Source organism: Bubalus bubalis, chromosome 11 (assembly GCF_019923935.1).
Source record: "Bubalus bubalis isolate 160015118507 breed Murrah chromosome 11, NDDB_SH_1, whole genome shotgun sequence".
In the NCBI taxonomy this organism is placed as follows: Eukaryota; Metazoa; Chordata; class Mammalia; order Artiodactyla; family Bovidae; genus Bubalus; species Bubalus bubalis.
Window position 1 is genome coordinate 84586935 of NC_059167.1, and position 26006 is coordinate 84612940.

General features: G+C 43.5%; 1 protein-coding gene across 3 annotated transcripts in view; it reads right to left on the minus strand.

The window, feature by feature from the left end:
• The window catches only part of THSD4 (thrombospondin type 1 domain containing 4), a 668521-nt gene that overhangs the window by 357964 nt on the left and 284551 nt on the right, over positions 1-26006 (minus strand). For all 3 annotated transcript variants that reach the window (XM_044925374.2, XM_025296515.3, XM_044925373.2), the window contains one exon: positions 16942-17078. In XM_044925374.2, the coding sequence (XP_044781309.2) occupies positions 16942-17078 (137 nt within the window). The remainder of the gene's footprint in view (positions 1-16941; positions 17079-26006) is intronic.

Consider the following 26006-nt stretch of genomic DNA (forward strand, 5'->3'; position numbering starts at 1 on the left):
CATATGACACTGGCAATTCTGTATCAGGAGCAACACTAGAAACAGGAAGACCACGACAGTGGTTGCTTTACTTACCTACACCAGCAATGATGAAGACGTGACAAAGGGGAGTGATAGAAAGAAGAGCAAAATACAGACCCACTGAGGCAGCTTGGGGACCTCAATCACCACTGGATGTGGTGGGGGGAAGAAAGAGGAGTTGAGTGACACTCATATTTCTGGCCTGGATAACCAGCTGGGTGTTGCTCATGGAGATACAGAAGGAAGCACCTATGAGACTGAGATTATTTTCTTTGGGGGAAGTTGGGGGAAAGATAAGAAAAATTCCATTTTAATTATCCTGACATTTGAGGTCCTTATTGGGCATCTAGGTGGAGCCATCCTGCATGTAGTTGCTAAGGGGGTAAAGTAGGAACTGGTCTCCATGACTGAACTCAGCCAAATTTCCCCCATGCTTCATGTTTTAATGTACCAAGAAAGAAAAATATCATAAAGGCCCTGTGTATTTTCATAGGTAACATTTGAAGCCTACCACCTTGAAAAGAACTTTCTGAGGCTTTTAGCCATAAAACTAAACCATCACTTCTTCCCCAGGCAGCCCAACCAATGATCCTGACCAACCCTTGAACTTTGGGCTTGGATATACAGCTGCCTACTTGATCTCACCATTGGAAATGATTGGCAGGACCATCTGAGAAAAGGAAGAAACTCCAGTTGATCAAGTATAAGGAGATGAGAACACAGATCTGGGGTTCCTGTTGTAAATGCGGTTGTAAGGTCAGGGGATACCCAGGTAAAAACTGGTGAAGAATGAATAGATCATACAATCCAGTAGCTCTAGATGAACAGTGCTGAACAATCTCAGGAGGATAGCATGGCAACCCACTCCAGTATTCTTGCCTGGACAATCCCATGGACAGAGGAGCTTGGTGGGCTACAGTCCATAGGGTTGCAAAGACTTGGACACGACTGAAGTGACTGAGCACACAGGTATGTGAACAATCTCGTGGCTGGCTAAACAACAGGTTGACTCATTCACTTGAAGTAAGTACTATGCAATGACTCATTGTGCTGGTCAGTGGAGGATCAAAGATGAATAAGACAAGGTTGGTCATGGTTCAAGGTATTTCTGGGCATCCATGGAGAGGCAGACATGTAAATCAAAAAGACAATGGAGAATTATAGGTGTCTTGATAGAAGCCTGTCTGAGGCACAAGAAAAGCCTCCATCTTCTCCTGGGACCAAGAGGAATAGTGTTACAGAAGAAATGATGCCTGAACTGAGTCTTGTCTTGTCTGATGAATGGCTATTTGCCATTTGTATAGGGAAGAAGAGACATTCCAGGCAGAAGAAGGTGGGGCAAAGTCTAAAGGCATGAAACAGAGGCACGGCCTATTCGGAGAGCTGTACTTGGTTTGCTAGGGCTGGACTAAGTGCTTCAGGAGTAGAGGGGTAGGCAGTGGCTACATCATAGCACACACTGATGCCACGCTATGGAGTTTGGACTCTGTGGACAGTGAAGACAGGGATGGCGGGCACAGGAGGAGAGTAAATTTACTCTGATTTATATTTTAAAATCTCTTGAACAGCAAAATGATAGCTCAACTTTCATGAAAGAAAACAAGAAAAGAGGCAGGAAGATCAGTTAGGAGAGCCCTGCAATCATCCAAAGAGCTGAAGACCTGTAATGAAGCGATGGCTTTAAGAAGACAAGAAAGGGGCAGGCACAGAAGACTTTAAGAATGCAGAATGGACAGAACTTGGTCACGATGGATGTGGAGAGGCACGAATACAGAAGGCATCCGGTTGGTCGGGCTTGGGAAACCAGAAGAATAAAGGTGCCACTTGCCAAAATCAGAAACATGAGGATGAACAAGGTGGGAGAGAAACATGAGTTCAGCGGTGATCCAGTCAAACATCTCCAGGTGGAAGTGCACAATAATGAATTAGCATCAGTCAGCAGCTCCAAAGAGACCTGATTGCAGAGGACACATTGACTCTCTTGGTAAATTTCTGACCGACAATTAAATCGATAAATGACTAGACAAGTTAGGAATGTCACTTGTGCTTACCGAAGAGGTGGTATCAGCCTAAGACACTTCAGATTGACTCAGTGCTTTTGCACTCTTCACTTAATACTTCAGAACAGCGGACTTTGAATATTTTAGATGGGAACAGACCCACAGGTGATCTGACCTGCACTCAACCTGGACATCCCTCCCCCAGCGCCAGTTTCTTGGCTTGTTCACATGCTACCTGCGCATCTCTGAATGCCTGCCTGCCCCCGCCACGTTCACCCCACATTTAACAGGCATTCACACGTTTTTTGAAATGGAGGGCAGTACCACATGAAAAGGGCCATTCCATTGTTGGAAATTTCTGTTTCTTAGGGACATTTTTTTTTTTAATCTTAGGAACTTTTAAAAAATGTTGACAAAAGGCCTGTTATCTCAGAAAGTACCCTCAGCCTTAGGAGAGGCAGATTTTTCAATTGAGAGAAAGCCTCTGATCTTCAAGCAATCTGTGTAACAGAAGGGATGTGTGACAGTCTTCAAGTCTAGGATTTGCCTCAGGGCCTTTCTTCTAAAAAATAAAATAGAAGTATTTGAAGAGCGTTTGCTATGTGGCTTTTGTTTTGAAATGACATTTGCCACTGTACTTTAATTCAGTACATAGCTTAATGGTTTAAGTGATGCTTGCTGCAGAATGGAATGGGTTATAGCTTTGAACATGGCACCTTTCAGGCTTTTCAAAAGCACACCAGCATGAGGAATTTTTTTTAAACAAGTGATCGGGGGTGCTGCAGTTCTGCAAATTCCCAGCAGGGGGAGCTGGGCAATGTAAGTGGCAACTTAAAAATTTTTGTTTCTTGCTTCTGAAAGGTATAAGCACTTTTAAGGGGCTGTCTCAATGTTCCCTTGTTGCAAAATTTAACATTATCCCTCCTAATCCCAAATTCCAAAATACATGTGGCTTCCGAGCAATATTGTGTTCACACCTAGGAGGAGAGGAATATGTTTTTCTCTTCATTACAGGTGGAAGCCCAGTTGAGCACAGCCAAGTCATGTCAAGGAGAGACAGTTTGTGGGGAGAGAACAGTTTTGTCTTCTGGACACAAATAGTATTTATAAGCAGCCAGAGCAGCCCAGGGAGCAGCCCATATGAAAAAGGAGGAAAGACACAGCAGATGGGTCCAATCTCCCCCAAAAGAAATGCTTTAAAGGCAAAAATGAAAACAAAGCAAATCTTTCATTACCCACACCCCCCCGCTCCAATTTGTATTTGGAAGGATTACAAACCTAAAGAAAAACTTGCAACAACAGTTCCATTAACACCCATGTATCCTTCCCTTAGATTCAGTGACCAGTTTACCACACTCGTATTTTCCCTCTCCTCCCCTTTCTCCTCTCTCTCTCCTGTCCATCAATTCCACTAATATTAATATATATATATATTTTTTTTAACTGAAGCATAGTTGTAATACAATTTGTGTTAGTTTCTGCTGCCCAGCAAAGGGATTCAGATTATATATACATTCTTTTTAAAATTATTTTCCATTATGGTTCATCATAGGACATTAAGTGTAGTTCTCAGTGCTATACTATAGGGCCTTATTGCCCATCCATTCCATACATAACAGTTTGCATCTGTTAACTTCAAGCCCCCAATCCCTCTTTTTCCCCCCAGCCAACCACCAATCTGTTCTCTATGTCTATGAGCCTGCTCTCCAGTACTCTTGCCTGGAAAATCCCATGGATGGAGGAGCCTGGAAGGCTGCAGTTCATGGGGTCGCTGAGGGTCGGACTCGACTGAGCGACTTCACTTTCACTTTTCACTTTCACTTTTCACTTTCATGCATTGGAGAAAGAAATGGCAACCCACTCCAGTGTTCTTGCCTGGAGAATCCCAGGGACAGGGAAGCCTGGTGGGCTGCCGTCTATGGGGTCACACAGAGTCGGACACAACTGAAGTGACTTAGCAATAGCAATGTTTCACAGATACATTCTCTTTGCATCATATTTTAGGTTCCACATATAAGTGATATCATATGGTATTTGTCTTTCTCTTTCTGACTTATTTCACTTAGGATGCTGCTGCTGCTAAGTCGCTTCAGTCGTGTCCAACTCTGTGCGACCCCATAGACGGCAGCCCACCAGGCTCCCCATCCCGGGGACTCTCCAGGCAAGAACACTGGAGTGGGTTGCCATTTCCTTCTCCAACACATGAAAGTGAAGAGTAAAAGTGAAGTCACTCAGTTGTGTCCGACTCTTAGCGACCCCATGGACTGCAGCCTACCAGGCTTCTCCGTCCGTGGGATTCTCCAGGCAAGAGTACTGGAGTGGGGTGCCATTGCCTTCTCCGACTCACTTAGCATGAACATCTCTTAAACCCATCCATGCCGCTACAAATTCCACGCTTTCAAAAGACATGTAATTTCAACATTGAACTCTAGATGTCACTGTTAACCAGTTCTACGCAACCACCCTTCATAAGGTAAAAGTCATCACCCACATTAAAGTCACATTTATGTGATATTGTGCTACTTAATCTATAAAAACTGGAACAACAATAAGACATAGAATTCCATTAAATAATACCGTATGTTTTCTAGCCTCACTTTGAGGGGCTCAAAAAAAAATTTTTTTTTTTAAAGTCCTGTTTTTCCCCAAGTGAGAGATAATAGCAAGAATGCATCATGCACCATTGGAATAGCAGGCATTGTCATGTATTTGAAACCTCCTATTGGAAATGGCATCCCACTCCAGTACTCTCGCCTAGAAAATTCCATGGATGGAGGAGCCTGGTGGGCTACAGTCCATGGGGTCACGAAGAGTCGGACACGACTGAGCTGACTTCACGATTGGATATACGAGGTCTTTAGACTGGTCTTTTAGAAACTGATTTGAAACCCAAAGAATACAAAGATCTTTCACTCAGGAAAAGCTCATCATAGCTTTTATAAGGGAAATAAGCACATTTTAAGGTTTTTCAAGTACAGTTTTGAGAAAACAAGGCTGGTATCTGGAAACCAAAAACTGAAACCAGCTCTTTTAATTCACATGATTATATTCAGTTCCTTGACAATCATGGGCCACTACTAATCTCCCCTCCTGAGTTCATTTGCATGAGTTTGGAGATTGAACAAAAAAGCTCTTTTCTCCTGGCACTCTCTCAAGGTTTCACTAGGACATCAGGTACTGCTATAACTGCTAGCATTATGCTAAAAATAAAACACAGGAAAACATAGTAAAAATAAGTAGGAAAATAGTAAATTTCTAACCATCAGGAGATATTGATAAGCTTTAAAGAAATCAATAGGATCCATATACATACTAAAAAAAATTTCTAGAAGATATTTCTGTTTATTGAACGACAGAAGACGGGACCCCAAGAACCGATTTGCTCTTAGGAACCACATTTTTTCCCCTATCAAATCTGGTTTATTCTAAAAGCAAAGAGCTGCTGGAACTTTTATTCTGTGCTTTTCTATAAACCTGAAGAAATCTTATAATTCCTTTTTTTTTTTTTTGCCATGGTTTTGCCATCTGGAGTACCTTTCATGATTGTAACTTCTGTTATTCTAGTCCTAAAAGTCACGAAGCATACATTTTCCAATCAAATGAAAATGTATTGTAAATATGAAGTCTTGCTAAAGCCCCTAAACGTAGATGGCTTTTCCAAGTGATAAACAACAAAGGCCAGGAGTACAGCGGCTCCAAGCAAACTTACCTTCCGTAAGTTTAAATGCCATCCACTGTATTTCTCTTTCAAAATGTATGTTCTGGTATTCATTTATGAATACACATACAGACTAATGGAATATACTAGAAAGCCCAAAATACATAGCTACATATACACACGCATACATTCATACATATGGTAATAAAGAGGGAACCCCAAAATAGTGGGGGAAAGATTTATTCAATTATAGTAAAGGCATAACTGCGTAGCCATCTGAAACAAAGTAAAATTGAATCCATACCTCACATGATGCTGCTACTGTTAAGTCACTTCAGTCGTGTCCGACTCTGTGCGACCCCATAGACAGCAGCCCACTAGGCTCCTCTGTCCCTGGGATTCTCCAGGCAAGAATACTGGAGTGGGTTGCCATTTCCTTTTCCAATGCATGAAAGTGAAACGTGAAAGTGAAGTCGCTCAGTCGTGTCTGACTCTTAGCGACCCGATGGACTGGCGCCTACTGGGCTCCTCCATCCATGGGATTTTTCCAGGCAAGAGTACTGGAGTGGGGTGCCATTGCCTTCTCCATGATACACGGGAATAAATTCCAAATGGATTAATATGAAATGTAAAAATGTAAAAGCATAGTTATAAATTACTGAAAGACACAGAAGAAAAATTTTAGCTTCAAAGTGTAGTCTTTCCATGACACAAAATCTAGAATCAGATAAGAGAAAATTACTAAATTCACCATTTAAAAAATGCAAAACTTCTGCTTAGCAAATAAATAAAACCACATGAACAAAGATATAGGTCAAAAGGCTACTTGAAGAAAAAAGCCTTGAAATTTATATATTAAAAAATTCTTTCCTGTATGAAAAGCTTATACAAATTAAGAGAATGATCAACAACCCAATAGAGAGATCACAGGGGAGGAATATAAATGGTTCCCCAGGGCAGGAGATCAAGGTGCATAAATGCAGGGCCGGGGCTGGAATGAGGCAGGTGAGGTACTTAAGGTACAACATTTAAGGAGACCCTGAGAATTTCATTTTATTCAGTGCCGCCTTAAATTCTGCATCCAAGGCACCTCACTCACCCTGCTCCAAGCTGAATGGATCATCTTACTGAAAGGATCTTAAACACAGGAAAAGAATCACAACCTCACTCAAAATAAACACAAATGAAAACTACCCAAGATACCATTTTTCACTTATCAGATTGGCAAAAATCCAAATGCTGGACAACACACCACCCTCAGACGTGGCTGGTCTAAGGGTTAGTTGTTTCAACCCCTCTGGAGAGCAATTTGCCACCCACTGGGCATTAAAATCACAAATCAATGTGTGCTCTTGACTCACTTCTAAGACTTCATCCTACAGATACAGACAAACGTAAAATCGACTTACACACAGGAGTATTTATTGTAGAATTCACTGCTGGTAACGGTAAAAGATTGGATATGATCTAAATATGCATCACGATTAAATAAATTATGGTTAGTTTATATAGTGCAGTACCGTGCCACTGTCAAATGAAGGGGTATGTGCTTTAGATATTGAAATGGAAAGTTCCCCAAGATATATTAAGTAAGAAAAGCAAGGTCCATGTGGTAGCCAAGGGGGAGGGGGAGGGGGAAGGATGGACTGGGAGTTTGGGGTTGGTGGGTGCAAAATATTACATATAGAATGGATAAACACCAAAATCCTACTGTATAGCCCCAGGAAATATTAATATAGCAATATCCTGTGATGAACCATAAAGGAAAAGAATATAACAATAGAATGTACGTACGTGTAACTGAATCACTTTGCTGTACAGCAGAGATTGGCACAACATTGTAAATCAACTATATTTCAATTAAAAACAAAAAAAGCATCTGCCTTAAAAAAGGGAACTATCAGAGAGGGGTTATTTCCTGTTGGGGAATGGGAAGCTGGTGGATGGAGACAGAGGATCACTTTTTTTTACATTGGAGTCAAGTAAATGTATTATTATCTATTAAAAATATGAAATAAAAATGTGTTTTCCTCTGGCACTGCTGTCCTCTTATATCTATTTCTACCGATATGCATGACACCTCAGGATATTTTTCTGAAGCGTGTCTCTCACCCTAGCAGAGCTGCTCACTACTTGGAGTGACCTGACTTTTGGCAGAGATGTAAACAAGATGCCCAAACTCGGAGTCAGGCTAATAGGCTTTCAGGCTCTACTGAATCACTATCAGGCTAAGCAGCCTACTTTTTAAGTCTGATCCTGTGTCAATATTATTGATTAAGAACATAAGCTGACTCGGCAAGAAAGTGCACAGGAGCCAAGGGGAAAGAGGGGACTTTGGCTTGTTAGTCCGAATAGACACTGCCTCGTGGCTTCCATATGCAATACAGTTTTATGCATCCCTAAATATCTTAAAGATATTTATTTATTCGGCTGCATTGCATCATAGTTGTGGCAGGTGAGATCGCTGATCTTCATTGTGGCTGCAAACTCTGTGGGATCTAGTTCCCTTGAAGAGGAAAAGTTAAATTTTTACATAACCTCCTGCTCCTTCTGCCTCTGTAACTCAGCTTGCTCCTTGCAAAGTCTGGATCACATAGGTCTCAGAAAGTGGGGATTCACAATACTAGGAACTGGAGCTTATCTCATTTACCCTTGTCCTGCTCTTTGCAATCGCCCAGCCCCTGCAAACCCGAAAACCTGCTTAATCATGCCTGGCCGTGTATAAAAACTCTGTAACCCCTTTGTTCAGGGCTGAGAGCTTGGAGTGTTAACTCCTCTGGGCCCGCCAGTGTAATAAACCTGAGTTCTCCAGCTCTCCAAGTGTGGTGCCTGGTTTCTCGATTTCTACAACACCCTGACCAGGGATCTATCTCAGGCCCTCTGCATTGGGAACTTGAGACTTTGCTATTGGACCACAGGGAAGTCCCCCTGACATTGTTATATACAGTGAGTGTTGCGTAACTCTGCAGCCTCTGTCTCCTACTCAGCAGTGCTTCTAGCCTGTATTTGGTTCAGGGCAGGAATAGGGATGGATTGGGGCAGAGGTGGACTGTCTGGCTCAGGGGACTTTGCTGACGTTTCATTTTCTCAGTTACACATGCCATTCAGCACCCTTGCCAATTTGGTTAAGAATATTTCTTAAGTTCCCTTTGGGGGAAAGCGGTCCCTTCCTTCAGAAGAACAGGGGAAAGGGACTCGAAAATCCTCTCTCTTCTGACACTCTGGTATAGGATGGACCATCGGGAAGGGCAGGTTGGAGGCTTTGTACACCCTACCCCAATTTCACCTGAGCAAACCTTCTCTCATCTGTTTTAATACTAGAGATCCTGGCTGACCCCCAAACCTGTTTTCGACCCATAATACCACCTATTTTATAGGGCAATCTTTTTTGGCCTAGACAATGACTCAGTGGAGGACTTACTCTTGCTAAAGCCAGCATTCACCCAGGAAAATGTGAATACTTTGGAGGAAAGAAGGATAGCACCATCCGCGGGGGACCAGATTCACCCAAGGGCAGGGAGCAGAAGAAAATACAAAATAATCATCTTGGTATCTATGAGTTCCTGAGCACCGTGAGTGTCCTGGGTCCTGGCTGGAGGCCTGACACACATTTCCTCCAATCCCTGGACAGGTATGGCTGGTAGTACTTCCTGCACTTGTAATACAGAACCCTGCTTGCCTTGGAGACCTTCCCCTGACACCCATCTAATGTGTGCCTCTCACCACTGTTCACTATTTCAGTTTCCCTATCAGCTTCAAAGTGCTCATCAAAATTTGTCATCAAAATTTGTTTGTTAGTGAAAGTCACTTAGTCGTGTCCAGCTCTTTGCGACCCCATGGACTGTAGCCTGTCAGGCTCCTCTGTTCATGGAATTCTCCAGGCCAGAATGCTGGAGTGGGTAACCATTCCTTTCTCCAGAGGATCTTCCTGAGCCAAGGATCAAACTCAGGTCTCCCGCATTGCAGGCAGATTTTTAACAGTCTGAGCCACCAGGGAAGCTTTTTGTTTGTTAACTGACTTTTTATCGCTTTCTCCATTAAATTTTAAGCTCAGGGTAGGGAGGAACTATTTTCATCTTTCCCATTTTTTTTCTTATCTCCAGTGCCTAGCCCAGTGTATGGCTGGGAGCAGGCTATACAAAAAATATAAAATTATTTGTTGAAGGTTCAGAGAGGAGGGGATATATGTATACATACAGCTGCTTCACTTTGTTATACAGCAGATCTAACACAACATTGTAAAACAATTATACTCCAATTAAAAAAAAGATGAATTAATTACGTGTATTGCTTGCGTTGTTGATTAATGCTTTGTTAATCCTATGCTTGATCATTTTTAGGAAAAGAGGTTTGGAAAGTCATTTTCTAACTTGCTCTTTGGTTCATTCATTGACATACTTTTAAAACTTATTCAATTTATTAAAAAATCTTAATACCTTAAGTGTCAGGGGAAATACTGACTAAAACCGCCTACCCTGGCCAGGGCAGATAGTAGCTACTTGTATGAGTTAACTTAGAATAGGAAGTCCCGGTGAGGAACTCAGAACTAACAAGCCACCACCAACCGGAAAAATTTGGGAAAGGTCAGAATAAGACAGGAGATGCCAGTCCGTATGTCCTACCAACCTCCCAGAATCTTTCTTGCTGGAATCCATCTTGCTGAGGGATGCAAGCGTCACTGGGAAGGGCCCCGAGTCAGAATGACTGGCCAGAGGCAACCCAGAAACTGATCTCATCACCATAAAACCCAAAACTGCGAGCCACAGAGCAGAGCAGTCCTCCTGGGTTCCTTCACCCCACCGCTCTCTGCCTGGGCGCCCCTTCCTAAAAAAGTCTCTTGCTTTGTCAGCACATGTGTCTCCTCGGACAATTCGTTTCCGCGTGTTAGATAAGAGCCCACTCTTGGCCGTGGAAGGGATCCCCCCTCCTGCAACAAAAGCACTGAGGATGCAAATATGTATAATACTCCCTCAGCTTTCGGAGTTCAGACACATGTCAAAATAACTGTAACATAATATGATAAGCATTTTAATACTCACAAGCAGAAAGTACTCTTAGAACATGGTTTGCTTGGGGTGGAAATACAACAGGGAATCCACCAAGTCACATAAGCTCAGAATTAGAGCAAAGTAAAAGCCCTCCGCCCTCTTTCAAGGCTCGATTCATGCACATGTCTGGCACAGGCCAGAACACTTTACTCAACGCAACTGACTCTCTAGGTTTCATTCAAGAAACAAAAGCTGAGCAGAGCCCACAAAATACAGCCACTGACCAAAAAGGAAAAAAAAGAAGCAACTTGGGGCAAATAGGCAGAGAAAGGAGCAGGGCTGTTTGGTTCAGCAGAGTGCCACGGCAGTTCATAGCAGAGGGTGGAAGACACTTGGCGCCTGAATACAGGGGCGCACACAGATGCACATGCCCATCGTGTCATCCTCTTTGGTCACGGCAACACTCTGGTCCAGAGCTTATCTTTGAACATGTGGAAAGAGTTACCTTGCTGTAATTTATTGAATAAATATGAAACTGTCCACTGATGCGTCCTGCTGGAGCCATTGGAAGCTGAGCAGTGCCCCAGCTGGGAGAGGAGGTGTGAAGGCTCCCCCGCCCTCGCCCCTAAGGACGGGTGGATGGTGCAGGCAACGGCTGACCAGGCTATGGGGAGGGGCGGTGTGTGGCAGAAAGGGGTCTTCCCCCCAGAGCAGAAAGCACCGTGGGAGACTGCACTCTCACACTTGCTTAGCTTCTTCCTGTCATTAGCTCTGTCTGGACTCAAGAAATTCAGTGTGAGCAAAATTAAAAACAAGACGAGGGAGACAGGAGCCTGGGGAGGTGCCAAGAATTCTGCCTGACATTCAAAGCCTTGGGTTCTGGGGATTTGGCCAAAGGGGCTCCGCGTCCTTGTGCGAGCAGCCTTCCACTGCCCATCAAGCCAAAAGGAAAAGCTCTGTGCTGGATTTAAGATGAATTTCACTTGCTAAAACCCAACAGACTGAGTCACCAAGTACCTCAATTCATTTACACATTTAAGCACCTATTGAAAAGCAAAGTGCCTGGAAGTGCTCCCAGGCCTGGATGGGGGGTAGGCTGGGGAAATGGGAACAAATAAGTACAAGAAGTGGGAACAGAAGAACAGAAACAGTGTTCAAGGGGGTCAGCCAGTGGCTTTTGAGCAGAGTCCACTGGGTGGTCCAAGAGTGGACAAGGAATGGCTCTCCAGGCTGACAGCGTGTCCATGCTTGTGAAGGCAGAACCTGAACGCTGGCTGGGTCAGGGAGCAGCAAGTCCCAGCTGGGCCAGCATCTAGGCCCTGGACTTTATTCTGCAGGAAATGGGGAGTCACAGATGGAATTTAAGCGAGACGCATATCCTAATGTGTATTTTAGAAAGATAGTTTGCTTTGGAAAGAGATGGTGAGGGAAAAAAACTCTGAAGAGGGGAGACACTTGAAGCATATGAGTTTCACCCTATCACATTTAAATTACTTTCTGTTCTGATTAACAATTCACTGAAAAAGCCAATAGCCAGCTCTCCATGTAGCACTGACAGTGTCCAGCTCATTTTATCTTCATAACAGTCCTCTGTAAAATGGGGACTGATAATTCCTACTGACTGAGTTATTGTGAAGACACATGGCTTAAGGAAATCCTTCTGTATGAACAGCACACAGCACAGTGTCTGGCACAAGGCAAGCTCTCAGAGGGGCTCCTTGCTGTCTGCATCAGCTCCAACACATTCCTGCATGAAGGTTTTGCATCAGCCTATTATTTCAAGGCACCTACTCAAGGACTGTTTCTTTAGCACCAGGGATTTTTTTTCAGGGGGGAAGGAGGGTAGGTCTTGGGGGTGATTCTTATTCTTTCAGGATCATTTAAATGTGAAAGCCTGAGATTTCTGAAAGGCTGGTCTCCAGAGAGCTAAGGTGGTTTTTTGTGTGTGTGTGGGGGGGGGGGGGGGGTTTATTTTTAGTTTTTATCCAAGGGACCCTGTTCTTTCAAATGCCTGCCATACTTTTGTAAGCAAAGTTTCATCTATTTTTATTAAGTTGTCAGCAAAAATAGCATGCACATAATCAAACCATGAAAATGTAGAATTTTTTAGTCAGAGTTTGAAACTGAGATCAAGTAAAAAAAAAATCATAGCAAGTTAACATGATGCTTAACGATAGAAACGATTACTGCGCTGTTCTCTATTAATTAGACATATATGCTGTCCCATTCCCATCAATGCCAATCATGAGTGGGTGGGGCAGAGACTTCTCTGAAGACTGGCCAGAGGTTTCTATTCGATGTCTAGAAGGATGAGGTTAAGATGAAGAAGAAATCTCTGTGGGTTTCAGATACACTTTCTTGCTTTAGGAAAAATCAGGGCTAGAGCTCTCCCTTCAAAGCCTAGCTATCAAAGTGCAGTCTTTAGCCTGAAGCTAACATTTGGGATCCTTCACTCCCTGTCAAGAAAGGAAGTGTCACACACTTCTGAGGGACTGGAGGAATCCCCATGTTCTCCAACCCCAAGCCCAAGGACTTCTGCATTCTTACAAGCCTGGCTTCTCTTGCAACTCTTGGATCAGAAACATCAGTGGAGCTCCAGCAACAGGGTAAACACAGGCAGGCCAGGGAGTGCTCCATGGGCACTGGAAGAGCATTCCAGCTTGCTCTGGGTGGGCCTGGGGCCTTTCTGTGGCTTGGTGTTGGGAGCACGCCCTTCTCCCCCAGCTACTCTTGTGTGGGTTTAGCTCACATTCTCATTTAGTGCTTGTCACTTTTCATTAACTTTCATTGCAGGCCGGGGGTTTGCTTTCACCTCTCTGTGGCTGGCAGAGGCTCTGTGGAGCTATTTCAGATGCAGAGACTCCTGCTGGAGAGTGATAGCCCTCCCAGCCATGGGTCAGGGAGGCAGAGATAGCAATTTGAATTCTGGGCTTCCAATCAAATATTCAAAAAGGGCACTCTACCCTTTGAAAGTTACAGAGTAAACAGAACTTAGCCTGGGAAGCAAATGTACTTCTGATTATTTAAACTGAAGTTCTAGTGAGGACACGACAGTCAGTTGTTCCAACAACGTCCATGAGCAAATTTTGGGTAAATACACAGAGAACAAATACAAAGTAATATCACAGTTGTCCTTATAACATCAAATTCCTATTCATCTACTCACATCCTGGGGAATATCTGTCTCAGTCTTCTTGCAATTATCAACTTCAAACTGTGTTGTCCGACACCATTAGTTTTCATCAATTTGTAAGAATTCATACCCATATGTCCTTATTAGTATTTGTTTTTCTTTCGTATCATCAGCTTAGAGGTACTTAAGCTAATACTAAGAAAACAAGCTCCCCCAGTGGAAACAGACCACATTTCCTCTTCCTTGCAACTCATCTCACCACTCTATATTTACATTTCTGGCTCTTTGTGAACTGTGCTTTAATCAAAGGGTCCTTAAAAACTTTGCTACTCAAAATATGACCCATGGACCAGCAGCATCAGCACCACATGGGGACGTGTTATAAAAACAGACCATTCAGGACTTTCCCCAGACCTACCAACATCAGATCTAACATCCCCTGGAGAGTCACAGTGCAGCATGGGGACACTGCCTCTAAGGGAATGTGAGCACATGCACCCCAGTGTTCACTGCAGCACCACGTCCAACAGCCAGAACAAGAAAGCAACCTAGACGTCTATCAACAGGTGGATAGATAAGCTGGGTACATGTACACAATGGAATATTACTCAGCCATAAAAAGGAACAAATGTGAATCAGTTGAACTGGAGTGGCTGAACCTAGAGCCTGTTATACAGAGTGAAATAAATCAGAAAGAGAAAAACAAATATCATATATTAATGCATATATATCCACGGAATCTAGAAAAATGGTACCGATTAACCTATTTGCAGGGCAGGAATAGAGCCACAGATGTAGAGAATGGACTTATGCACACAACTGGAGGAGAGGGTGGAATGAACTGGGAAAGCAGCCCTGACACATACGTTGCCATGCGTAAAACAGATAGCTGGTGGGATACTGCTCTATAACATAGGGCGACAAGCCTGGTCCTATGTGATGACCTAGAGGAGCGGGACGGGAGGTGGGATGGGAGAGGCTCAACGGGGGGGGGGAATGTATGTATACATATGGCTGAGTCATGTTGTTGTACTAACACAACACTTTAAAGCAATCATCCTCCAATTTAAACAATGAATTTAAAAATAGAAAAAAAATTTTAAATTGCAGCCAAAATATATAAGGAAAAATTATTTTAAAGATGTATCTGTCAATTAAAGTATTTTAATTTTTCTGCAAAATAGCATAATCCGAATCTCACAAATCTATAATCTGCTAAAAAAATTCAAATACTTCTACATAAAAAATTCAAATACAACAGGTCATATGTGGGCATAAGTGAACATAATATTAGGAAAAGCCAGCCTGCTTTACTAAGTGCCAGACCTGATATGAGGACCATATGTGTATTAGCTCATGACTCTTCACTACAATGCAGGAGGTAGGCACCATCCTCCTCGTGTTGTAGGTGATGTAGGGGCACAGAGAGCTCATGGAACTTGTGCAAGGTTATACAGTCAATGATAAAAGAAGTAGGATTCGAATCTAAGCAGTCTGACTTCAGAGGGCATGTTTTTAACCACTGCACTATAACATCTCCCAGCAGTGTGCACTTGTATTCAGGAAATTAAACAGTTGATTCGAGATCCGAAAGAAAAGCTAGGTTGTTATAAAGTGCATCATTTCAGGCTCAGTTAACATTTAGAAGAAAGGACTAGTTGAGTTGGAAATCATAAACTCTAATGGGACTTCCTTCATTATTATCTGAAGACAGTAAGGATAGAGGGGATGCATGAAACCCAGTGGTTTTTTCCAAAGGAGTCAAAATTGGGGCCAGATGGGTCTCAGCCTCCAGTGTGCTCCCCAGCATACTCCTTGCCTCTTTTGAACCCCATCTCAAAGCTTTGTGGGTTTCTTGTCTGTCCAAAGGCAACTTCACATGCATCGAATATCAAATGACAGCTTTTTCCTTTCTTTATTCACAATCTCAGACTATCCATGTTGTTGCTGTTTAGTTGCTGAGTTCTTTCCGACTCTCTGTGACCCCATGGACCGTAGCCCACCAGGCTCCTCTGTGCATGGGATTTCCCAGGCAAGAATACTGGAGTAGGTTGCCATTGCCTTCTCCCAGGGATTTTCCCAACCTAAGTATCGAACCTGCGTCTCCTGCATTGCAGGCAAATTCTTTACCACTGAGCCACCTGAGAAGCCCCACAATATTCATACTGCTTTGATAAATTATTTTGTATTCTATTTAAAACCTCATTAAGAAAAAGGCTGGAGGGGGAAGGAGGTGCTTATAAATCATACTTGAGTAGCTCTAATACTAAACAGTGCAGCAATTTACATTGAAAACACAACAGGAACTTTTAGATGTGATAGCCAAAGAGCTCTTCCTTTGATGAAACTCAGTCCTGCCTGCAATTGAGTGTTAAGACAGAATCTTAGCCTGGGCTCCAAAAAGTCATTTACTTGCTAGAGTCAGACCTCCACTCTTACATTTATAGATGAAAGGAGAGTGGACGTCCAAGCCCCAATGAATATACTGTGGAACTGGTACCATCTCTCTGGGGGCACCAGTTTTTAAGCAAATGGTGCTTTCTGTCAAAGGGTAGCATCCCACAAGGATTCTCTCCAGCCCAGAATGTTTTCAGAATGCAGGGCGGGGAGTTCTTGGAACAGATTTCAGAAGTCCAAGGAGGCTGAAAACTTCCTGTTGAAAGTACAACTTCGGCTATAAAGGCACTAGACCGCTTTCATTTGGAAGCCTGCCCCAGTTGGTAGGAGGCAAGATAAAATATGCCATGCCCTTAAAATGCCACCCTGATGACGCCAACCACCTCTTGACTGATCCAGAAGTGCCCTTTTCATAACCTTGTCTTCAGAGGTAAGGAAGAAGCTCCAGATCCAACAAGGAAAGATCACTGAGATTCTTATGATGCACATGATGTAAACGTAAATCACTTAATAACTGAAATGCCAGAGTGAGACATGGCAACTCCCAAAGATCGAAAACTCAGAGCAGGACAAACCGCCCCGTTTAATCCACTTCTCCCAGAGCTCATGGTTCAGAGTTGGGGGGTGGGGTGGACCATAGGTGATGGGGAGGAAGCATGTCACAGCCTGGCAAACAGTGCAGTCGGCAGGCACAGATCAAAAACCCCGAGACCCACTCCAGATACCCCAGTCCGGGGCACTTACCTTGCACTGCCCGGACACGCAGATGGCCGTACCATTCTGGTCACAGGGGGTACCATCAATGACCTTCTCAGCTTGCCGAACATAGAAGCGGTAGCCCATTGCCTGGCAGTTCAGCTCACACTTTCGATTGCCCTTGACTACCAAAAACAGCAACAAAAACCAATCAGCATCTTTTATCTTTCTGTATTTTTTTTATTAAGATAAAATTCACATAACATAAAATTAACCATTTTAACCAAAGCATGTATCTCAATGGCTTTTAGTATACTCACAATGTTTACAACCATTTCCACAAACTAACCTCAGAACATTTCCATCACCCCAGAAAGGAAACGCTGGACCTATCAGCTGTCACCCCAACCTCTCTCCTCCTCCCAAGACCTTGGCAGCCACCAAATCTATGTTCTTTCTCGGTGGATGTGCCTATTCTCGGTATCTCACAGTCACACACATTTAAAATGCATTAAAGCTATTAGATCTCACCGTATTTGATGGTAGAGAGAAGAGGTTGCACCTTGATCTGCACACATGGTAGAGATTCGATGCTGAGTGAATACCATAAAGGAATTCTTAAAGAATCTCACAATACAAATAGGACTTCACTTTTAGGCATCCTCCCATCTTTAACAGTCTCAATTATATCGTATAAATCAGTAATCATGGTGAACACACAATGTTTGCGTTCTGCTTTTTATTACTTAAAATCTATGCAGCTGTACCATTTTATGTTCTTTTAAATGGCCCAAGTTTCCTGTAATAATTCCTCCATTATGAGACATTTAAGTGGTTTGCCTACCACCTTAGATTGAAGTCTAAAGTCCTCTCAAGAGCTGAACCTCACCTACCTTTATAGTCTCATTTCCTACTGTTCTATTTCCAACGAAGCACTTCCTCTGGGCAGCCGTTGATCACTGCTCTTCTGGCTTTGCCTATTTGACTAGCACCTGCTTCTACTTTGCTTTAGATCCCAGGTCACCCTCTCCGGGAAGCCCTCCATGGATCCTGATCTGCCCTCTATGTCCATCTAGCACAGGCTGATCCGGTCTCCTCTACTATATGGTTCAACAAACATCATTTAAGGCATGGCTTTGAGGGACCGCAGAGATGTGTCTGTCTTTTTTAGCTGATTTATTGTTGGCTGCACAGTGTCTCTGTTGCTGTGTGAGGGCTTTCTCCAGCTGCAGTAAGCAGGGGTTACTCTTCCTTACGGTGCATGGGCTTCTCATTGCGGTGGCTTCTCTTGTTGCAAAGCATGGGCTGTAGGGCGTGGGGGTTCAGTAGTTATAGCACATGGGCTCAGTAGTTGTGGCTCTTAGGCTCTAGAGGGCAGGCCCAGTACTTGTGGTGCATGGGCTTAGCTGCTGCATCTGGGATCTTCCCAGAGCAGGGATCGAACCCATGTCCTCTGTATTGGCAGGTGAATTCTTAACCATTGGGCCACCAGGGAAGTCTGAGATGTGTCTGTCTTACTCACTTTTGTATCTCCAGCACTCAGGAGAGAGCTCAGGCATAGGACAAATACTCAACAAGTAACTGACGAATAAAGGGAAGGGTATGTGCTCAGTTGTTCAGTCGTGTCCAACTGTTTCGACCCCATGGACTGCAGCTCGCCAGACTCCTCTGCCCATGGGATTTTCCAGGAAAGAATACTGGAGCGGGTTACCATTGCCTTCTCCAGGGGATCTTCCCAGCCGAGGGTTCGAACCTGGGTCTCCTGAATTGCAGGCAGTCTCCTGCATTGTAGGTGGATTCTTTACTGACTGAGCCACCAGGGAAGCCCCAAAGACAGGGACAGAGAAAATAAATATTGGTCTTTGGACGTGTTTTAATTTTTGTTTTTCTCTCCTCTCTCCCTACTAGATAGATCCCCCTACCTCAGAGTCTTTATATTTCTGTTACCTCACACAGAGCTTGCTGCTCAATAAATACTAAATCAATTACTGCTATGACTAATATTTTCAGAGCAATCTAGTTGCCTCCAAAATAAGAATGAGAAAAATGTTCAGGCAAGATATATTTCCATATCCAAGGGAGAAAGACATGCCAAGTACACACTGATTTTGTTTCACTGTTTTTGGAGACGAGACTAATGCTATGCTCAGCCATAGACAGCATGTTCCAGGGTCATGTCTTTGTCTGAAAATCTGATTACTGCACTGGATAATACTGACTTTTTCCTACACAACACAATACATCATATTTTCCCTAGTGTGGCTGCCTGACTGTCATAGCAATGAACTTCCTTCTACTCCAAAGCCATTGAAAACCGCTAACAGGAAATCGCAGGCAACCTGTGGGACCACATGGATTAGGGAAGACTGAATCTTCTGTGTGCTCTGAGCTCTAGCGGAGAAGTCAAGAGACTTGATTTCCTACCCTAGCTGACCAAAAGCTATGAAGTGATATTGGCAAAGTCAAAGATTACCAAAGACGGAAGCACTACGGGAATTATCTGAAACCAAACTGTCATTTTGTAGATGAAACACACACACACACACACCAGGTCCAGGAAAGGAAGTGACGAGCTGGAGGGAAAACCAGTCTCCTACAACCTGCATTCTTGTGTCATCTATCTATCCAGACCCCATTTCCTCTCTCCCAGCTCCTTACGTACTGAAGCTATAGCAGGAACTATCCAAGAGCGTTGCATTTTGATGTAATACAAGTGTTTATAAAGCAGCCTCACAGAGGGCAAGGGTTTTGAGTTCTGATTTCTCTGGGCTTCCTCCCAATTACTTCTATCCTTAGGAATAGTATCATCAGCAGCCACAAGTTTATTCCGCAATATTGCAACCATTCTACAGAAGAACTTTCTGAGAACAACAACAACAAAATGATGGTTAATCAGGAGACAATGACAGCAAGTGGGCTACATGGAAATAACCCAGAGGAATGACTGGGCTTCTTCTACCTGTGGCCCAAACCAGCTAGGTCTACGCCTCTGCTTATGTGGCTTAGGCAATGTCCCTGCCTCTCAGACTTGCAACAAGGAAAAAGGAGATCCTAGGAGACAATTGAAACCTGGAGACAAGTGACTACTCAACAAAACTGCCCAGAATCCTGCTGCCTTAGCAATATTCCATGTAGAGCTTCTCATAAAATTACATAAGCCCTGGACTTCCCTGGTGTCCAGTGGTTAAAAATCCACCTGTCAATGCAGGGGACATGGGTTCAGTCCCTGGTCCAGAAAGATCTCACATGTTGCGGGGCAACTAAGCTCTTGCAGCACAACTACTGAGCCGGCGCTCTGGGGCCCACAGGCCACAGCTACTGGAGCCCACGTGTCCTAGAGCCTGTGTTCCACAACAAGAGAGGCCACCACAATGAGAAGCCTCAACACCGCAACTGGAAAGTAGCCCCCACGCACTGTAACTAGAGAAGCCCGCACACAGCAGTGAAGACCCCGCACAGCCAAAAATAAACAAATATGTTTTTTAATTACATAATCACTGACTTCTCCAGACCCTGCCCATACTCCCCGACCACTTTAAAATGCCACATAAAAATACATTTGCAGGACTTCAGTTTGCATATCTATGTGCAAAAAAATGAAGCTGGACCCCTATCATACACCATATATAAAAATTAACTCAAAATGGATCATCAACCTTAATGTAGAAGCTAAAACTATAAAAAAAAAAACTTAGAAGGAAACATAGGCATACATCTTCATGATCTTGGATTATGAAGATCTTCCACTTATTAAAAATCTAAGCACACGAAACGATGTTCAATATCATTAGCCATTAGGGAAATACAAAGTGAAACCACAATGAGATACCACTTCACACATATGAGGATGGTTGAAAAAAGAATAAGATGATAAGAAACACTGGCAAGGATGAAGAGAAATCAGGACCCTCTTACAATGCTGACAGGACTGTAAAATGGAACAGTTTTCTTGGAATACCTTTGGCAGTTCATCAGAATGTTGATTTACCATATGACCCAGCAATTTCACTTCTAAGTGTCTAACAATGAGAAATGAAATCACACATCTTCACGAAAACTTGTACATGAAAATTCACAGAAGTATTCTTCATAATAGCTAAAAGGTGGAAACAGTCCAAATGTCTTTCCAGTGATAAATGGATAAAGAAAATGTGGTATGTCCATACAGAAAATATTTGACAATAGATGGGCATGAACTAGCACACAATGGACATGCCACAACATGTAAACAATGAAAACATTACGCTCAGTGAAAAAGTCAATCACAAAAAGCATATACTGCATAATTCCATTTATATCTAATATTCAGAATAGGCAAACGTACAGAGGTAGAAAGTAGATTAGTGGTTTCCAGGGACTGGAGGGAGGACAGAATGTGGAGCAACTATTAATGGATATGGACTTTCTTCTTGGGCAATGAAAATGTCCTGAAATTATATTGAGGTGATGATAGCATGACTCCAAACATACTCAACACCAGTAACTTGCACTATTTAAATTGGTGACTTTTAAGGTATGTGAGTTTTATCTCAGTAGAGCTGTTTATTTTTTTTTAAGAGAAGTGGCAGCAGTTAGCTTCCTAGATCCCCAAGTGAAAGTCACTCAGTCGTGTCCAACTCTTTGTGACCTCATGGTCTATACAGTCCATGGAATTCTTCAGGCCAGAATATTGGAGTAGGTAGCCTTTCCCTTCTCCAGGGGCTCTTCCCAACCCAGGGATTGAACCCAGGTCTCCCATAGTGCAGACAGATTCTTTACCAACTCCCCAAGAAATCATCAAATAAATATCCGGAAAATTTCTTGATTGAAGGAGTCCACCAAGTGCCCGGACAAGGGTGCAAGGGGTGCTCAGATTATCTACTGCTACCATCCCAATCCAAGTGAGGATTCCCCCAGCAGATGGGAGCACTGCCAGCTGGTAGCTCACAGCTGTGTTTTTCTGGAACTCACCGCCAGCCTAAGGAAGCCGCCTCCCCAAACTTCTTCCCTGGGATAGCCCCTGTCCAGTGATCCGTCTGTGTGGTTGGGCAATGGCCCATTCCGTCTCAATGTGGGGTAACTCTACAGGGCTAACCCAGCTCAGAGTTGTTCAACCCTGCATCCTGTACCCCTCACAAGAGTTGCTCCTGAATCACTCCCTAAAAACCACTGGGCACAAATCTCTACCTGGAGATCGACAGTCGGGAGCGCTGACCTATTACACTATGTGGCTCAGCTGTGAAGAACATGCACACAGTTATACTGGAAGCACTGGTTATTAGTCTAACAGAATTACCACCTAATTCCATCAAGAGTATGTGGGATGGGAAGTGTGTATACGTGGTGAGGTGGAGGGTGAGGACGATGAAAGAGGGCTACAATCCTCACCTTCAACAGAAAATCCTGAAACTGAAAAATCCATAAGTAACAATATAAACATTATTCAGAGATAAGAAAGTAAATATCAAAAGAACAATTAAAATTGTTGAGGAAGAAAGAATAGTAGGGGATGGGCAAAGTGTGTAGAATTATTTGACTCTCTAAAATACATGCATGCAGATTAACTCAGATTAAACAATAAAATTAATTTTATAAAGAATGTGAAAATGAATTCCAACAATTTGGGTTCTGAGAAGTGGAACTCTGCAGTTTTATCAGTGGTAAGTCTCTTTCATCTCTATTCAAAATTAGCACAAAACTGTAAAACTCCTTGCTGTCTTTTCAGGAACTCAGCATAAGTGGGAGAGCAAAATGTTGCTTTCTAAGAAAGCAACATGCTGTGGAAGGTTCTAGATTTCATTCAGCTTTGCTACTACCAAGGTCTGCCTTAGCTTGGAGGGAGTAAGTAAGAGGGAGACTCCTCAAAGTGGCAGGAAATGAGGTTCAAACTTTGCAGACAAATGCACATTCCCTGGCCATCCCTTAAAGTAGAGAGAAAATTTCAGGTAAAAAGAGGAGAGATATTCTGTGAATAAATACATGAGGCTATTCCTGGAGAATGGATAACATCTGTGCTTAGTTTTGGATCCATTCAAACTTTACCAGTTCACTCCAAGTTTAACACTGAAGCCCTCATTTCCCAGGCTCAAGTTCCCTTTTTTTGGGTAGAATATACGATATCCCTGTTCAAGAAAAGCAGCCTCGTAAACGCAGCTCGTAAAACTCAGACGTGGCAGGGTGCTTACCCAACACATGCTGATGAGTGAAGTGTAAACGAATTAGAAACATGTGGATGCAATGTCTTAACTGTATGTGCGAGGTTTAAATAAAATAAAAAAGGGTTTGCCCCAAGCCCTAGCAGTGGGCACGGAGTTTGTAGCATTTGGTTGGGGTGGAATAATCCAGGGACAGACAGAGCCAGAGTCATAGCCACACAGCCACGCCAGGTTTGACCTCTGTCGACTACATTATCTATGTGCTATTCCCCCTGTTTATGACACTGGATCTTCTAATTCTGCACTAGACACAGATGATTACTATTTAAACTGCTTTCCCCCAGACTATATTTTCCAGGACAAAGTTATGGAAAATAAGATGAGGAGAATGCTTCTAAGAGCCCAGACTCTTCTCTGGAATTAGAAAACTGTTCTGAAAAAGAAGAGAAGAGGGGCGAGACTGTCGAATTCTTAGCTTTTTCCTCTTCTGAAAAGGAAATTGTTTGGGGTGCATTCCAGTATAAAAACTTAAATGCGAAAGCATATGGCTCATCAATTATGTAATATCCCTAACCTTCTATCCCACACTGTGACTATGTAACTAAAACTTAGAAATTCACAAGCGGTACCCTAGTGAATCTTATTCAATGTTAGTCTCTATAGGCTTGGAGATCTGGATTAGAAACAGTACACAAAATGTGTTTCTTAAGTCCTGAAAATTCATTGGCTTGATGTTCCAGAGATGTTAAATTCCTCTTTAGCACTGCTCAGACTTACATGTATTTCTAGTAGGTAACACTTTAATGAGGTGGTTCTCAAACTTAACTATATTCAGAATCACCTTGAAGTCATGTTAAACACAGATTGGTGGACGCCACCCCTAGAGTTTCTGATTCATTAGGTCTAAAGTGGAGCCCCAGAATCTGTCTTTCTTTTTTAAAAATTAATTAATTTATTTTTGGCTCTGCTGGGTTTCTGTTGCTGCATATAGACTTTCTCTTGTTGTAGTGATGGGGGGCTACTCTGTAGTTGTGATGTGTGGGTTTCTTATTGTCGTGGCTTCTCTTATTGCAGAGCGTGGGCTCTAGAGCTCCTGGGCTTTAAAAGTTGCATCGAGTGGCTTCAGTAGTTGAGGCTCATATGCTCCAGACCACAGGCTCAGTAGTTGTGGTACACCAGCTTAGTTGCCCCACGGCATGTGGAATTTGCCCTAGGAATCGAACTAGGAATCAAACCTGTGTCCCCTACATTGGTAGGTGTATTCTTAACCACTGGACCACCAGGGAAGTCTGAGAGTCTGCATTTCTAAGAGGCTCCCAGGTGATGCCAATGCTGCTAGTCCAGGAACCACACTTTGAGAACCATGGCACCCCGCTCCAGTACTCTTGCCTGGAAAATCCCATGGATGGAGGAGCCTGGTAGGCTGCAGTCCATGGGGTCGCTAAGAGTCGGACACGACTGAGCGACTTCACTTTCACTTTTCACTTTCATGCATTGGAGAGGGAAATGGCAACCCACTCCAGTGTTCTTGCCTGGAGAATCCCAGGGATGGGGGAGCCTGGTGGGCTGCCGTCTATGGGGTCGCACAGAGTTGGACACGACTGAAGCGACTTACCAGTTCTAACTGGTGCTACTGAACCCAGAGAGGGAAAGGAGAGCTACTCAGAAACCAGACCACTAGTTATCACCCTGGGAATGCACTGCCAAAGTGGACACACAAAATGATGCTCAAAATCAAAGGTTTTATACATGCAAGCCAGCCAGTTGAGACTGCAATTAAGAGGTCATGCGAGGATGACGTTCCCTTCTGAGCTGGCAGGTACAGTCCACACTGTGCAGGAAACAAAGAGGGAAAAGGAACTTCTCTTTTTTAACACCTGCATTGCCACCTGGCTGCCTAACCTCTTCCTGCCTTCCACAATTTTTTACTCGACATTTTTTGTTGTTTTTAAGTCACTAAGTGCTGTCTGTCTCTTTGTGACCCCATGGACGGCAGCACGCCAGGCTTTCCTGTCCTTCACTACCTCCCTGAGTTTGCTCAAAATCATGTCCACTGAGTCAGTGATGCATCCAACCATTGCATCCTCTGTCTCCCCTTTCTCCTCCCGCCCTCAATCTTTCCCAGCATCAGGGTCTTTTCCAATGATTTGGCTCTTCTCATCAGGGGGCGAAAGTATTGGAGCTTCAGCTTCAGTCTCAGTTCTTCCAATGGATATTCAGGGTTGATTTCCTCTAGGATTGACTGGTTTGATCTCCTTGCTGTCCAAGGGACTCTCTAGAGTCTTCTCCAGCTCCACAGTATCTATTGTTTACTGAGTACCTACTATGTGTCAGACCCTTCATATACATCAACTCGGCTAATCCTCACATCTGGAGGATGAGGACACTGAGGCTCAGGCAAGCTGAGTGACTTGCATATCACTCACTTGAACCACACAGGGCCCATTCAAAGGGTGAAGAGCATCCTCCACGGTGGAGGTAGAGAACGAAGGGGGATGAGCTGAGAGGAGGCTGCAGAGGATGGCTGGCAGCCCTCGGTGTACAAGATCATCATTGCTGTAGAAACAATGAACACACTTGTCTCGAGTTCCACGAAGCAGCACGGCTAGCACTCCTTGTACTTTACTGGATAGCAGAACATGGCACAGCAGAAGCTTCCCATTTGGAGAAAGTTCCTAGACACATCATTTCACGGGAATTGGTTAAGCCAACTTTGTCCAAGTTACCCAACCGTTTTCTGAAATGTGTTCTCTTTTAGTCTCATGTAGATCCAAAGCCAGAAAAAGTGACTGAAAACAAATACTGTGACAGAAAAAACACCATGCTGCTCAAAACTCTTCAAGCAGTGTGACATGCAGTGTTACATCTTAGAATGTTACATCTAATAATAAAAAAAAAAGTGTGAAAGGGGTTCTGTCCATAGAAAGCCAGTTTGGCCAACTGTCAGGAAAGCAGCTTGACAGCGTCAATAGGAGTGGG